Source organism: Lynx rufus, unplaced genomic scaffold (assembly GCF_022079265.1).
Source record: "Lynx rufus isolate CCGP_SWC_20201006 ecotype Redwood Valley unplaced genomic scaffold, mLynRuf1.p SCAF_11, whole genome shotgun sequence".
NCBI classification, from domain to species: Eukaryota; Metazoa; Chordata; class Mammalia; order Carnivora; family Felidae; genus Lynx; species Lynx rufus.
In genome coordinates, this window is record NW_025814825.1 from 49,302,184 (window position 1) to 49,317,292 (window position 15,109).

General features: G+C 44.6%; 1 protein-coding gene across 1 annotated transcript in view; it reads left to right on the plus strand.

Moving 5' to 3' along the window:
* The first annotated feature begins 2,249 nt into the window (after window positions 1–2,249).
* The window catches only part of RBM20 (RNA binding motif protein 20), a 193,364-nt gene continuing 180,504 nt past the window's right edge, over window positions 2,250–15,109 (plus strand). Inside the window, exon 1 of the mRNA XM_047072711.1 lies at window positions 2,250–2,446. Coding sequence (XP_046928667.1) covers window positions 2,250–2,446 — 197 coding nt within the window. The remainder of the gene's footprint in view (window positions 2,447–15,109) is intronic.

Below are 15,109 nucleotides of genomic sequence, written 5' to 3' on the forward strand. Positions count from 1 at the left end.
ATAACTGCTGGATTGATACCTCCTGCACCAAATTTGCACGATACATGATCCCTAAGCCTAACAGGACCGTGTAAGCCAGGTGTTTCATTCCCAATCCACATATTTGGTAACTGACACTCAGATGTTGAATCACTCCATTGGTAAACACAGGTTTGTCTTTTTGACTATAAAGCCCTTTTCACAAAGGTTTTTGGGGATTCTCAGACGGAAATTTTAATGCAAGCATATGGGAAGTTTCAACTTTAGTTTCTGGAAGAGTTGCAATGTTAATTTCAGGTAATTCCTCAACCAGGGCTCCCCTGGGTGGGGGCAGGGGGAGGCAGTGGAAGGTGGAGGAGTTTTATGGAAACCATAGTCAAGAACTCTATTGATAGAAACCAGAGATGATGAGCTAACCACTCAGCCTCAGAAGACTCATTTTGGGATGGCCACTTACTAGTCATGTATGGTTGGACAAATCTCCCTGACGCCCTTTCATTTGTGAAATGGGGGCAACAACCAATACCTGGGTTTTTAGTGAGACTCATTTTCTGAGTTGTGACGATCTTTATTAACACAAGGAATTGACATATCATTTTATTTGTAGGAGGAAGGAGGGAGGGAGAGGGAGGGAGGGAGGAAGGAAGGAAGGAAGGAAGGAAGGAAGGAAGGAAGGAAGGAAGGGAGGGAGGGAGTGGATGGTCCATTTTTATCTGTAGGAGAGAGGGAGGGGTAAAGATCTAGGTTGGATGACAAAAATCAAGGGAGGCTTAGTTTCCTGAGCCTGCGGGGGGTGGGGGTGGGGGTGGGGAACTGACAGAAACTCACAGTCTGGGGAGAGAAGAAACCATTTTTCAGGGAATTCCGTTAGTTGCCACGTTGCAGAGAACGCATCCCCAGAATGTTCCTTCACGTGGCTGTGGGAGGAGGACGCGTGGGCTTTGAGACCCCCAGCAAACTTCTTTCCAGGCCACGGGACACTCTGGCCTCCGCTCTGGCTTCCAAGGCACCCAAGGGATGCTTTTTCTTTGCTTCCTCCGGGCGGCCAATGTCAGGATTTGGAAAGCTAGTGCGCCCAACGCACGGTAAGGATCTTCTGGATAACCACTCTCCACGAGCTCTGCCCAGCTCCTAGATGTTTCTGTGGCACCGGGTGCCTCCCCAGACCTCCAACTCGCGGGCCAGGACATTAAGCTGCACCTTGAGCGTGGCTCCTCAGCGCAGATGCCCGCGGCCTCAGCTGTGAGCTGGCGTGTGCAGGTGAACTGGCGCACACGGGCGCCGGGACAGCGAACGGAACTACACAGGCAGTGATGGTGGCGGCGCGATGTCAGCGAACTCTCTCCTTTTCATCCTTTACATTTCTACTGAGATCTCGCCAATACATAACAAGAATACAACATATACATGGTTTTGTCTTTGCGCTCCCGGGATCGTAGCGGGAAAAATGAAGAGAAACCACGGCGGTCCCACTGGCTGCTTCCGGAGTCCCCTGAAATCAGCAGCCGGAACTGCCAGTGTGGAGAGCCCTCGGGCCTGGTCATGTAAGACCGGAGGTTAGACGTCCCACCGAAGTGGGGGAGGTTCCGGACTTTTCCCCCGCCGGGTCGGGCCCTTCGGACGAGAGTGGCGCTGGCCGGGCTCCAGACGCCGGAAGGTGCCAAGCCCCACTCACTTCGCCCTGGCGATGCGCGCGGACGCCCCGGGGCGCGCTCCGTCCGGCCCGCTTGGCAGGAGCGCGCGAGGTCGCGCGCGCGGTCCCCGGGGACAACCCCGAGGCGGCAGAGCTCCAGGCAGAGGCGCGAGCGCGGCGGCCGGCGGCGGGCTGGAGTGCGTCTCGCCGTCTCACGCGGTTGCGCTGCGCTGCGGAGAGCCGGGCCGGGGACCGTGAGGGCGCAAGGTGGCGGTTGGCGCGCGCCGCGCTCCCTCTCCCCTGGCCGCGCTCAGGGTCCAAGGGCAGAGCTCCGCGGCACACACCGGCGCTGAGCAGCCCCCCGCGGGCCGAGCGGCTCCCGCCGGCCGGGGAGACGCCCCCTGGTCCCCGCCCCCGCGTGGCCCGGCTGGGCTAGCGGGAGCGGCGGGAGGAGGAGGAGGCGGAGGAGGCGGCGCCGCCGGGACTGCCTCCTCCCCGCCCCTCGCGTCTCCTCCCCGCGCCACCGGGAAGGACAAGGGGACTGGGCACGGGGACCCCGGCCAGTGAGCGCCCGTGCCCCGGGGCCGCCCTTTGCGCGCGCTCTCTCGCCTCGAGCCCGGGGCCGGCCTCGCCTCACATGGTGCTGGCCGCAGCCATGAGCCAGGACGCGGATCCCAGCGGCCCGGAGCAACCCGACAGAGATGCCCGCAACGTGCCGGGTGCACCGGCGCCCCCCGCGGCCCCCGCGCCCCCAGGCCCGCGAGGGATGCCGCCGCCGCCGCCGCCGCCGCCGCCGCCGCCGCCCCCAGCCGGCCTACCGCAGATCATCCAAAAGTAAGAGGAGGGAAAGGGGAGCGGGGACTCGGGGTGCGCTGTGGCTACACCTCTCCCGTCGCGGCTGAACTCTGCGCGGCCGCCTTGCGTGTGAAGTTTTCGCGTCCTCTCTCTGCGCAGGGTCGGTGTCATTCTGGCTGTGCGTGAGGTTGGGGATAGGAAAGCCGAGTTATTTGGGGGAAATAGGTTTGTTTTTCCTTATCCCCTTTATCTTCAGGAAGGTTACTGGATATTTTGAACGAGAATAGCTCACATTGGGGGAAAATGGCCCAGAGACTCTGTTTCATCCCTCTGGTCCCAAGAGGCCGCTGGAATGTGCGGGGAGCCGTGCGTGAGTGTGTGTGCGCCCGTGAGGGTGTGTAAGGAAAATGCCGCCACCAAGCAGCCGCCCTTCATGGTGTCCCTGGCGTAGTCCGCGGGTGGCACTGGGGGGAAAGGATGGTGAGGGTTTGTAAACAACACGTTTGCTTTGCCCTGAAAGAAGTGTTCACGCTTTTCAAGAAGGCCCTCGCCAAGAGCTCTTAGCCACGCCACGGCCACCGTTTTGCATGAATGTTACCATCTTGCGAATCTTAGGAGCCGGCCCTCCCAACCGGGGAGTAGGTTGGGGTGGCCCCCGAGCTCAGAGAAGGTCTTTTTCCGCCCAGTTTTTGGGGGCGTAACAGTAAAACGCGGATCTTTTATTAGTTCTTTCGAGATCTTTTTGATAGTTTAAGGCCTAGAATATTGGTTTGTTTGAAGGATCTTTATTCTCCTGAAGGCTTCCCTCAGCTTGTCCTGAAGTCAAAACCAGTTTCAAGACTGTAGAGGAGTCTGAATGATGAGCGGGTGGGTGAAACTGACGATTCGGGAGAAAGGCTCCCAGTACAGCAAAGTGCACCGTGGGGAACAGAGCAGGGTGTTTGCAGGGCTGCTGTATTGATGCTTTGAGTTACACAAACATACGAAAATGCAGTAAGAGAAATAGCCAGCGATGGGGCGTAAATGGAAGTAAATGGCGTTTTAAACGTTGTTCGAAAGATTGACTTTAGAAAGAATAGTGAAAATTCAAGTTTGACATCAAAAAACACTGGTATCATATTTCAGAACAAAATGGTTCCCCTCTTCTGACTGGTGGAATACTAAAGTTCCATTCGTGACAACTTTTTGCTTTAATTCGATTTTACCTGACTTTCAACGACTAACAAGATGCTAACAATTTGAACATGAAAATGATTTACACTGTTTTTGTTCCTATTCTGCAAAATTATTTCAGCTAAGATTTAACTAAATATGATGGACAGTTTAAGTACGCCATTATTTAAAATTTATCTTTAGTTCTTAATATAAATATAAACCAACAGAGAAAAAGATGTTTAAAACTAAAGCTTCTTTACTAAAAACAAACAAACAAACAAACTAATTGGCCAGTTATTAATTGGAAAACATCTGATGTGCGTCTTACCAGAAATGTCTTGTGGCTTGAGATTAGGCTACACATTAAATTTATTGAGTTTGCTGTGGTATTGTAAATTGGTAAATGCGTTTTCCTATCATTTAAATAGGAAAAAACGAGGAATTTTATGTTCACAGAAATATCTTTGTAGATCGGTGTCTCATTTACCCTGTTCTCCCCATTTTGAAAGTTCTGCCTCTGAAATATGTTACTTTAGGAGATAAGAACTTTTCAAAGGTGACCCCTTCTGCTAACAGTCCAGGATGGGAACTTCAAGAAGAGCCTAATGGCCCTGCCTTGTTTTGCATCGGTGACAGATCAGTGTTCAGGGGGCCACGTTCAAGGTGGTGATTATGCCCCTGGGAATGGATGTTTGTGCGCTTATGTTTCCAAAACTTTCTCAATAAGGATGATCTGAGGTTTGCTCCCCTCAGAACCCACTGAAATTGCGCTGGAACCAGGCATAACATGGCAAATGCTTTACGGGTCCATCTTTAATGCGCTGAAACTTGAGCAGGTTATTTTGAAACTACGTTTGCATAATTTAATCTGAGCATCCATTTTTATGTAGTTATGAGGTGCCGGTTGCCTCAGCCATCTTTGAGAAAACGCAGTGGGGAGATTGCCCTCGGCCGCAGAATCGATTGCCCACATCTTGACTGAAAATTTTGTGAGCTAGAGCTCACAGGATAAGATTCTTCTCTGGTGGATGGCCTATTAAATACATCTTATTTGAGAACCTTTGTTTATTCTAGGTATTTTAGTGGGGTCATTATGTAATTCGAAAGAGGAGAAGCTTTGAACTCTTTCATAATGATGCAGATGATCAATGTTATTCATGTGCATAGCGTGTGAGGATTACAAGAATTTTTTTCACTTCTTAACGTCTGTGTTTAGTGATTTTCATTTATATCAGCTCGCATTTTGGATAAAGTCAAGGACTTTGATGAAATAATAGCCATGATCATAATAAAAGCCTGTCCCTCTTCATGTGTGTCATATTTGGTCTTAAGAGAACTGCTTTATTCTGTAAGTAGCTAAACGCATGAGGTGTGATGTTGAATAATGAGGCTGATTTTGATACTTGTTTTATGATAGCCGGTCTCGGTACTCAGGAAGATTGCAACGAAAGTTCATTTCTGTAGAGTGCTTTTGTTCCAGTCAGGTGTATTTAGTTTTCTTATTACTGCATTCTTAGCTTCGGTCAAGAATCGCCCCCGACCTTTCTGCTCAGATTGACCCCTGACTCCTGGCCCATATTAGCATCACCTGTAAAGATCATCAGCCATGTTTAGACATACAACTAGTATCTTGTAAAATCTTTGTTTTAAACTTGCCTTCTCTAAGCTGGCCAATGTGGAGATATTGTTGTGTAAAATGTAAAGAAGCATTAGGTAAACCATTTGGGCAATAAAAAATATAAATTACAACTTAAGATTTGGAATGAGTTCAGAAAGTCAGAATAATTTGATGACCTAAAATATGTGTATTCTTCATATTAGGAGAAGACAACATTGCTGTGCGCTGGTGAGTGTTTTACAAGGACTTATCTCCTTAAGCATTCACAGCATTTTATTTCCAAAAGTATTTTATGTTTTAATTTTGTGCTTTCAAATCAAACCTAATTCTTGATTTACAACTAGTTATTTACTAACCTGGATGAACAACAGAAGCTAAATTTCCGGTTGTAAGTTTTAAAACTTTCTTCCCAATGGAAACAGAGTCAGTAAATTCTGTGTGAAATATTGAAGTCCGTTGTCAGATGCAACTATACAGTGTCACTAATCATGGCGAAAATTAACCAAATTAACCAAAGAAGCACACGCTCTTCTGTGAGGCGAACACGTACGTGATTTTCCTAAATAATCTGACTGGCGGCAAAATATTACTTACTGTTTAATGCATGACATTAGTTTGTACATCTGAGTACAGATGAGTTATTTTATTTCCTTTCCAGATTATTTTGATAAGCAGTGACTAAAAGTCAATTATAAAAATAGAAAAGGTTTTGATTTAGCATTTGATAGCTAGTGTTCCCTACATGTATAAATCCAGCTTCGATTTCTAAAGTTTGTGTCATCTTCTGCATAGCATTAGGACACTGGCCGACTGGTTTCAGAGGAAAGGCTCCCCAGATTCAGTACAGAAAATGTTATAAGTAGTTATTCTGTTTGCAGGTCATTTTACAGACATTCTGCATTTGGAAGGATCTCCAGGTTACTCTTAGGGAGCAGTGTGCAGGAAAGTTGTGTGTGATGTCCAGTCACTTGGATGGGCATGTTGACAGTTCCATCCAGGATCGGGGAGGAAATAAGAATTTGCCAAAAACGGACATTACCTCACACTCACACTTGGTCCTTTTCTGGAAGGAGGATGGAATTTCTAACATCTGCGCCAGTTTCTAACATCAGTTTGAGTCCATTTTTAGGGAAAACAAGGATACACTTGTACAAAGAATTTTGAAAATTTTGAACACAGTCTTATGCTGCACGTCGTTCAGCAGAAAATATCCGAGAGGATTAAGTGTTTACCCAAAACAGGGAAGGAGAGAGGGTGGGTTCTTAGCATTCTGAAAAGTTTCTTCGCGTCTCTAGAAAGGTTTTTTTTTCCCTAAATTTTTTTTTTCTTTAGGGTTTATTGTGATCTGTAGTTTTAGATAGTAAGTGTAGCCATCCAGTTATGAGTTGTTGTTTTTTTCAAATTGCCAAAGAGATCAGTATTATGAAATGTAGTACATTATTCCCATTAGTCATGGTAAGTGACTATGCATATGGTGTACATAGAGCTGTTCTAATGTCAGTGCTGTAAGGGGGGGGCGGGAGAAAAAAATGATCCCCCATTTTATTCTTCTATCCACTTGTTCTCTTGCTACCTTCTTAGCAGTTGATCAAATTAATAATTTAAAAAACCCAAATCTGTTGGTTGGAATGTGTTAAGATCTGATCGGTTAAGATCTCTTTGCCTGTCCTTATAGTCACCGGGGGGAAAAAACCCCACCAGGACTGACTCACAGTGAAATGATCCCCCATTTTCCAGTTTCTCTGTCTTTCTCTGATTTATTTGTCTTGTGGCTGCAGGTTCCTTGACTCCAGTTAAACTAATATTTCTTCCCTGCCCCTAACAGCTAATCCTTAAGTAAACAAACTGATACGGCTCAATTCACAGTACTGATAAACAAGAATCTAAAAAATGCTAGGAACTGGGGTCTAACCAAGGGATAGGAATAAAATGGACTGAACCAAACACGGGAAGCGAGAATGGAAGAAGGTTGAGATAGTGGAGTTAAAACTCCAGAGAGAAATTGGGACGCAGGGCACCCCCCTCCCTTCCTCCACTGTGGTCCCCCTGCCAGACAAAAGCTTGAAAGGGTCTCCTATGTCAGAAAATCCCACTTAATCTGATTTTTATTTTCTGCCACAGTAATTATCTTGTTTAGGATGGTCTGACTGATATGATCTTGTATATTTGAACAGGGAAAGTTGCTGTGGGTCCACAGCTGGTGCGAGTGACTGGTAGCTGTGTTTAGAATAGTGCACTGAAAAGTTTTGCAGGAAGTAAAGTGATCCGTAATCCAGAATCAGGGCGAAGATGGTAATTAGTGGTTTGTAGAAAGGAGCACATGGCAGTTCCCTTTCTGGTTAATGGACCTGGCCGAATCTTGCTGATATGTGTGATATACTGGAGGCCTAATATTGCTTGTTCCCACCAGTGAGAAGACTGGGAAATCCTGACTTTAATTAAAAAGGCACATTTTTGAATTAGGAATGTGAATTTGGTTCCCAACACCACCAACAGGGTGTTGGTGGTAGGCTGATAATTTGCCTGGCTCAGTGGCTGTTCACTTTAAATTGCACCCAACTAAGGTTTCAGTCTTCCAACATTTATAGACAGCAAGTTTCGTTAGGTACAAGTCCTCACTGGCAGCTGTTTGAGGAGGAGGTGGAAGGGAAGTCATCCCCCCACCCCCAGTATTTTGTTTATGTATTTGCATATGACACATATATCCACCTAACAGGATAAAGTCTTTGCAGTAGCAGAAGTTACAGTGAAATTAAATGATCTTCCTCTTTCCTACAGTTCCTGCTGGATTTTATAAATAAGTCCCCTGATGGTTTACAAGGCAACTTTTCCAACTCGACGACAGCACATTTGTCAGGGAGATGGTACATATTGATGTGAATGTACTTTATGAGCAAAAGGCGCGGTTAAACAGCTTGCATGAGGATGTGCTAATAACTTGCAGTTTAGTTTGAATAAATCTTTCCATGTGTTCAGAGACAAAAGGCTGGGGGTCATGCATGTGTTCAGGGGTGGTTGTCATCCCATGAAGATAGTTTTCACGCCACTTTTCCCTTCTTTAATGTGGGTATTTGCTTTAAGGATGCACCAGGGCCATTTGCTGCTGCCCTTTCTATGCACCTGCTTTCTCTCGATCACAGTAATGACCCATCAGTTTTCAGTGGCCACTTCCCGCTCTGGCCCAAGCCTGGAAACCGCCACTCACGGCTGTCTGGACATCTTAAATACGTCTCAGATTTTGCAACTTGTCTATAGATTGTCTCCCAAATATGTTTTTGGCTCTTATTACACCCACCTTTAAACCTGACCTCTTGCATCATGATGCTAAAGGAGTAGACAAGGTCATCTATACAGTATTTTAAATATGTTTTAATTTCATTAAGTTACTTCTTGTAGATTACTTTGAATTCATTGATGTAATCATTTAGATTACTTTGAATTCATTGATGACTAAAATGATCTAGGATCTGCCTGGTGTTGGAGAATGTAAAATGCACATCTTTGATCTAAATTAATTATTGGGTTTCTGACCAAGAGGGTCCAAGAGGAAAAGAAAACCCTGGACTGGGAATGAGTGACCTGGACAAGCCAATTAACCTTCTTAATCCAGCCTCTCCGGAGGCTGGAAAAAAATTTTTCCTTTCAAGAAAAAGTTATGTGAATCTCCAGGAATATGGTTGAGTAATCATCAGTATAGAATGCCTCCCCTCTCCTATACATCTGATACAGAATATATCCCATATCAGTTACATTTTAGCCATGGGCATAGGTACATGTTTGTGAGATTGCTCACACATGGAAACAGCAATAATTACAAAAAGAAATCAAATGTTTCCTCCAACATTTGCAAAGCGTATTTAGATCGGTGTTATAATTTTAAGTCAGAAAAGTAGATAGAAATGTCAGTGACAAGGCATACGTTTTATACTGTTTTCTGATCACCAGAAATTTTTCAAAATAAAAATTATTTTGGAATGTTAATTACTTGGGAGTGTTGAAGTGAATACTTGAATGTGCAAAAAGAGTGCTGTTTTCAATGCAGGAGGCAATACTTTTCATTTGTCTAAGCTGGATTGTATTCAGCCCGGGCAGGTGGGAGTGTGTTTGGTGACCGTGTTGTTTTCAGAGGCACAAAACGTCAACAGGACCTGCGCCCGCGTCTCTCGGAGCGGGGCTGGGCTGGGCTGGACGTGGAGTCCGGAACCGTGCGGCGCAGTCAGTCGGCCCCGTGGGCCCCAGGAGCCGCCCAGACCTCAGCCTGAAAAACACTTCGCGAAGAGATCCTGAGTGTTCAAAAGCAGAGCCTCAGGCTTCCGGGTGGCCTCCATGAAGAGACGAAATGTTTCCAGAGCCTCCCAAGGACTGGGTCTCCTTGGGGCCCTGCGACCTCAGGACTAGCAGCGTCATCGTAGACTCCAGTTACGGAGAGGATTTGTTTGACACTTGAAAAGATACTTTTTAACCTTCTGCATAAAAGGGCAATGAGTTGTGTGGTTAAATCTTGCTTTATATATAGACTTTACATTATATGCATAATGAGGATGAGCACGGGAGAGTTACTACAGCATTGTCTAGAAGAACAAAAAATTGGAAACCTGCTAAATGTTTCCCAGTTGAGAAAATAAACCACTGCTTGCTCCTCATGTACCATTCGGCAATTACAATAATAATGTTCTCTTATGTTTATTACTATGGAATATAAAATCATATGGAATGTAATAGGGAATATAGTATTGTTAACTACAACAAAAAGTACAAACAGCATGTTACAAGGGATGTCACGTTTTAAAAAAAGGTATGTGAGTGTGTGTGCAGGTACCTCAAAGTCTGGAGAAACATTAAACAAATACAAAGATGCTAACAATAGTTCTAACTCTAGGTGATTCAATATTAGTGTGTGTGGTTTTTTTTTTTTTAACACTTTCTACTTTTTTTTTCAGTGAGTATGTATCAATTTTATAATCAGAAAAAATAAAACTCTGTTTTCTTTTTTTTTAATGTTTTTGTTTATTTTTGAGACAGAGAGAGACAGAGCATGAGCAGGGGAGGGGCAGAGAGAGAGGGAGACATAGAATCTGATGCGGACTCCCGGCTCTGAGCTGTCAGCAGAGAGCCTGATAATGGGGCTCGAACTCACAGACTGTGAGATCATGACCTGAGCCGAAGTCAGACGCCCAACTGACTGAGCCACCCAGGCGCCCCAAAACTTTCTGTTTTTTAAAAACAAAACTAGGAATAGACATTTCATATTGGTATTGCACTATCTTTAAGACTGAACTGCCCGTTTGTGTCTTAGACTTCAGACCTGGAAGGCCTCTGAGAGCTGCTTTAGCCCAGCCGTCCTGTTTTTCTAGGTAAGGCAAGTGAGCATCAGAGAAGGCAAGTGAATTATTCAAGGTCACGCTGCAAGGGCAGTGGTCGGGTTGGCGCAGGAACCCTCATCGCCCTGTGTATTGTATTTTCTGCTAGGCTACCCTGTTGTGTGCCTGGAGATGGAGAAGAGAGAAATGGAGAACATTCATAAAACAGCCATTTATCTACTGGCACTAGTCTGCTCAATCCCCCAAGGGGACTTGAAAAGCATCCTTAGGTATGTTACCTTCTCTCTGCTCCCTATCCACCCCCCCCCCACACCCCACCCCCGTGGGTTTTCTGCAAATGGCGGTAGACTGGCCTCTCCAGAGCATCTCATGCTCTATTTCATTCTGCCAGACAAGCCAGGCATCACATTTTGGGGTTTTTTGTCCTTGAAGTATGTAAGTTGCATAACTGTAGTTCTGTTACCATAACAAAGGAAATTAGTCTTAAATAATTTTCCCTAATGAACACTAGGTTTTTAGCTTTTCCCATTTTCAGAAAAATGTCTCCTATAGCTCTTTTTAAAATCCCCTGGCTGAGATTCACAAGTGCATTTGTTTATGATGTCTCTTTTATTTCTTTTATTTTATTATTATTATTTTTTAACGTTTATTTTTGAGAGAGAGAGAGAGAGAGCGAGCACAATGGGGGAAGGGCAGAGAGAGAGGGAGACACAGAATCTGAAGCAGGCTCCAGGCTCTGAGCTGTCAGCACAGAGCCCAACACAGGGCTTGAACTCGAGAACCGTGAGATCACTACCTGAGCTGAAGTCGAAGTTGGATGCTTTACCTACTGAGCCACCCAGGCGCCCCTGTGAGGTCTCTTTTAACTTAACAACTGTACCCACCTTTTTCTGTTCTTCATGACCGAAGATACCAGGCTATGTTGTCTTGTAGAATGAGCCATAATCTGGATATGTTATTATTTCCTCATGGCCAAATTCAGGTTAAGCATTTTGGCAAGGATCTGCAGTGGATGCTGTGTATTCCACTAAGTTTGATCTGTTGGTTAACGTCATCACTGACAGATCTCTCCATCGTAACAGGACATTTTTTCTCTTTGTGATCTCACGGCTTGTGAGTTCGAGCCCCGTGTCGGGCTCTGTGTTGACAGCTCAGAGCCTGGGGTCTGCTTCCTATTCTGGGTCTCCCTCTTCTCTCTGCCCTTTCCCGCTCATGCTGTCTCTCTCTGTCTCTCAAAAATAAATGAATATTAAAAAAAAATTTTTAGGGGCGCCTGGGTGGCGCAGTCGGTTAAGTGTCCGACTTCAGCCAGGTCACGATCTCGCGGTCCATGAGTTCGAGCCCCGCGTCAGGCTCTGGGCTGATGGCTCAGAGCCTGGAGCCTGTTTCCGATTCTGTGTCTCCCTCTCTCTCTGCCCCTCCCCCGTTCATGCTCTGTCTCTCTCTGTCCCAAAAATAAATAAACGTTGAAAAAAAAATTTAAAAAAAATTTTTTTAAGTATATTTTATTTTTTTAAGTAAGCTCTGTGTCCAACGTGGGGCTTGAACTCATGACCCCAAGATCAAGAGTCGCGTGCTCTCCTGACTGAGCCAGCCAGGTGCTCCTGTGGTTTTATCTTTTAATTTCACCATGTTTTAAAAGCCCCTTCAATGAAATGTGGGACTGAAATGATAAATAAATTCACGTTAGAATGGATTAGTTTGGGTAAATGGTTTAAATCAGTAGGCCTTGCGAATATGTGTGTGTTGTACAGGCCCTTAGATACTATCGGGAGACTGGATTTTTCTCATCCTGACTTGACCGATGGGGCCATTCACTTCCCACTTAACCTCCACGGCAGGCATTTTGTCACGGGCTGCAGTATTTTCTAATGTTCTTACAGAGAGAATATAAATCCCCCTTCATGCTCATGGCATGAATCGAGAATATAATCTAATGTTCTTACAGAGAGAATATAAATCCCCCTTCATGCTCATGGCATGAATCTAATGTAAGTTTTGCTAGCTCACACGACGTTTTTAGGCATCCTCTTGAAGCTAAGTCAGCCCTTTACAGAAACCTTTTATTTTCCTTTTCAAAACCACTATATGAAGCTGACTTTAAAAGTGACTCATGACTTGCCCTGGAGCCTAAACTGGGTGAGTCCCGGAGCTGGTCTGTGCCTACCAGTTTGTTCATGCTTTTTAGATTTAAATTACATAGCTATTTTTGCCTCTTCCAGATTGGTGCTCTTATTTTCATGCACAAAATATGTATGGGTGGGGAACATGGTGTGGAGTGGCGAAAAGAATCAAGAGCAAGCCTGCTCTGTGTTCTAGATTCAGCTTTGCCACCACTCTCCCTGAGCCTCAGTGGTCTCATCTATAAAAGGGAACGATAATAAGTGAGTAACAACTAACATTCATTGGATGCTTCCTGTGTGCCACCAACTACTCTAAGCACCTTGTGTATGCTACATGCATTTAATCATTAAATCCAACAATAATCCTGTGAGGTAAGTGCTGTTATTCTCCTCATTTTACAAATGAGGAAATCAGGGGCGCCTGGGTGGCTCAGTTGGTTGAGCGTCCGACTTCAGCTTAGGTCATGATCTTGCGATTCATGAGTTCGAGCCCCACATCGGGCTCTGTGCTGACAGCTCGGAGCCTGGAGCCTGCTTCAGATCCTGTGTCTCCCTCTCTCTCTCTCTGTCCCTCCCCCACTCATGCTCTATCTCTCTCTCTTAAAAATAAATAAACATTTTAAAAAATGAAGAAATCATGTCACAAACTTACAAGGACTCAGCAAAGCTAAAAAATAATAATATTTATGAAAAAACGAGTAATGTGAGGCTGGGATGAGAGAATGTTTTATAAATTAATGTGATCATATCATCTCTATGTAAATATCTTTGTCCTCAAAATAATTGATAAAAAACTCATCACTTGGCAAGGAAAATATTCTAGAAAACATTGCTGAAATACATCTGAAAGTAGGTTGATTGAATTTGAGGATAACTAAACATTCCAATTAAAAACATTATTTCCTGTTTCTTTTTTAGCTTTGAGTGTGCCTTTTGGTTTAAAGTGAAATCCATATCCCAATTTAAATTCCATGAGCCAATCTGACTCTGGCATTTGATTTGCTGCCTTACTCTGCTTGTTACGCATGTTAGGCAAGACCTGAATTTGATGCTCACAGAGAGTATATAAACACTTATAATCCTCTCAGCATGTGCTAAAATCATAACAGATACGATCGTTTGATTTGCAAAGAGAGCGTCTGCCAAGTTCGACCACAGCATTTTTAAACCAATTCAGAAAACCAGGATTCCGCAATGATTAAAGTATCCTAGGCTCCTATTAATAGCAAGAATTCCTGACTTGAAACGTGGCAACACCAAGCTCCCTTAGTCTGCTCCAGACACACTTCATGAATGGTCTTAGCAGACTTTGTTACAGGTGTCCTTTCGCTTTAAGACACTGTTGTATGTAAAAACCAGACTTTAATGGAGTCAGTAAATCAGGACAGGATTGTTTGCTTTTGACCTGTGAAAGGGTTTACAGTAAAGATCCTTTAAACAATGAGTTCCTCAGGGTGTTTCAAATAAAAATTTAGTAAGTCTGTTTTGTAAGTGATGATTTTTAAAACCTTTTGGGTTGTTTTTCAGTTTTACAGAGGTATAATTGAAGTACGCTAAGCTGTACATGTTTAAAGCATCCATCACATAATCAAGGCAGTAAACATTTTTATTACCCCTGTGAGTTTCTTCATGCCTTAAAAAAAATTTTTTTTTTACATTTATTTATTTTGGAGAGACAGAGCACAAGTGGGGGAGGGGCAGAGAGAGGGAGACACAGAATCTGAAGCAGGCTCCAGGCTTTGAGCTGTCAGGACAGAGCCTGACGTGGGGCTCGAACCCACACATCGTGAGATCATGACCTGAGCTGAAGTCGGACACTTAACTGACTGAACCACCCAGGCGCCCCCGTGCCTTTTATAATTTATCTTCTGCTCTTTCTCTTAACCCTCTCCCCTCTCAGGCACCTACCCATCTGATTTTCCATCATGGTACCTGAGTTTTTGCTTTTTCTAGAATTTTATACAAATGGGATCATAGTTTTTGTTGTTGTTGGCCTGGTTTCTTTCACTCAACATAATGATTTTTGGGGAAAATTTTTTTAAAATTGTGACACAATACACATAGCATTTACTGTTTTAGCTATTTTATTTTTAAAATTTATTTATATGTTTTTAGTTTATTTATTTATTTTGGTAGACAGCAAATGGGGTAGGGGTGGAGAGAGAGAATCCCAGGCAGACTCCGCACTGTCAGCGCAGAGCCTGATGTGGGGCTTGAACTCGCGAACTGTGAGATCATGACCTGAGCCAAAATGGAGAGTCAGACGCTTAACCGACTGAGCCACGCAGGCACCCTCATTTTTATTATTTATTTATTTATTTTTGAAAGTTTATTTATTTATTGAGAGAGGGAGGGAGGGAGAGAGGGGGGAGGGGCAGAGACAGAGACAGAGGCAGAGACAGAGAATCCCAAGCAGGCTCCACACTGCCGATATAGAGCCTGACACGGGGTTTGAACCCACGAACCTGTGAGATCGTGACCTGAG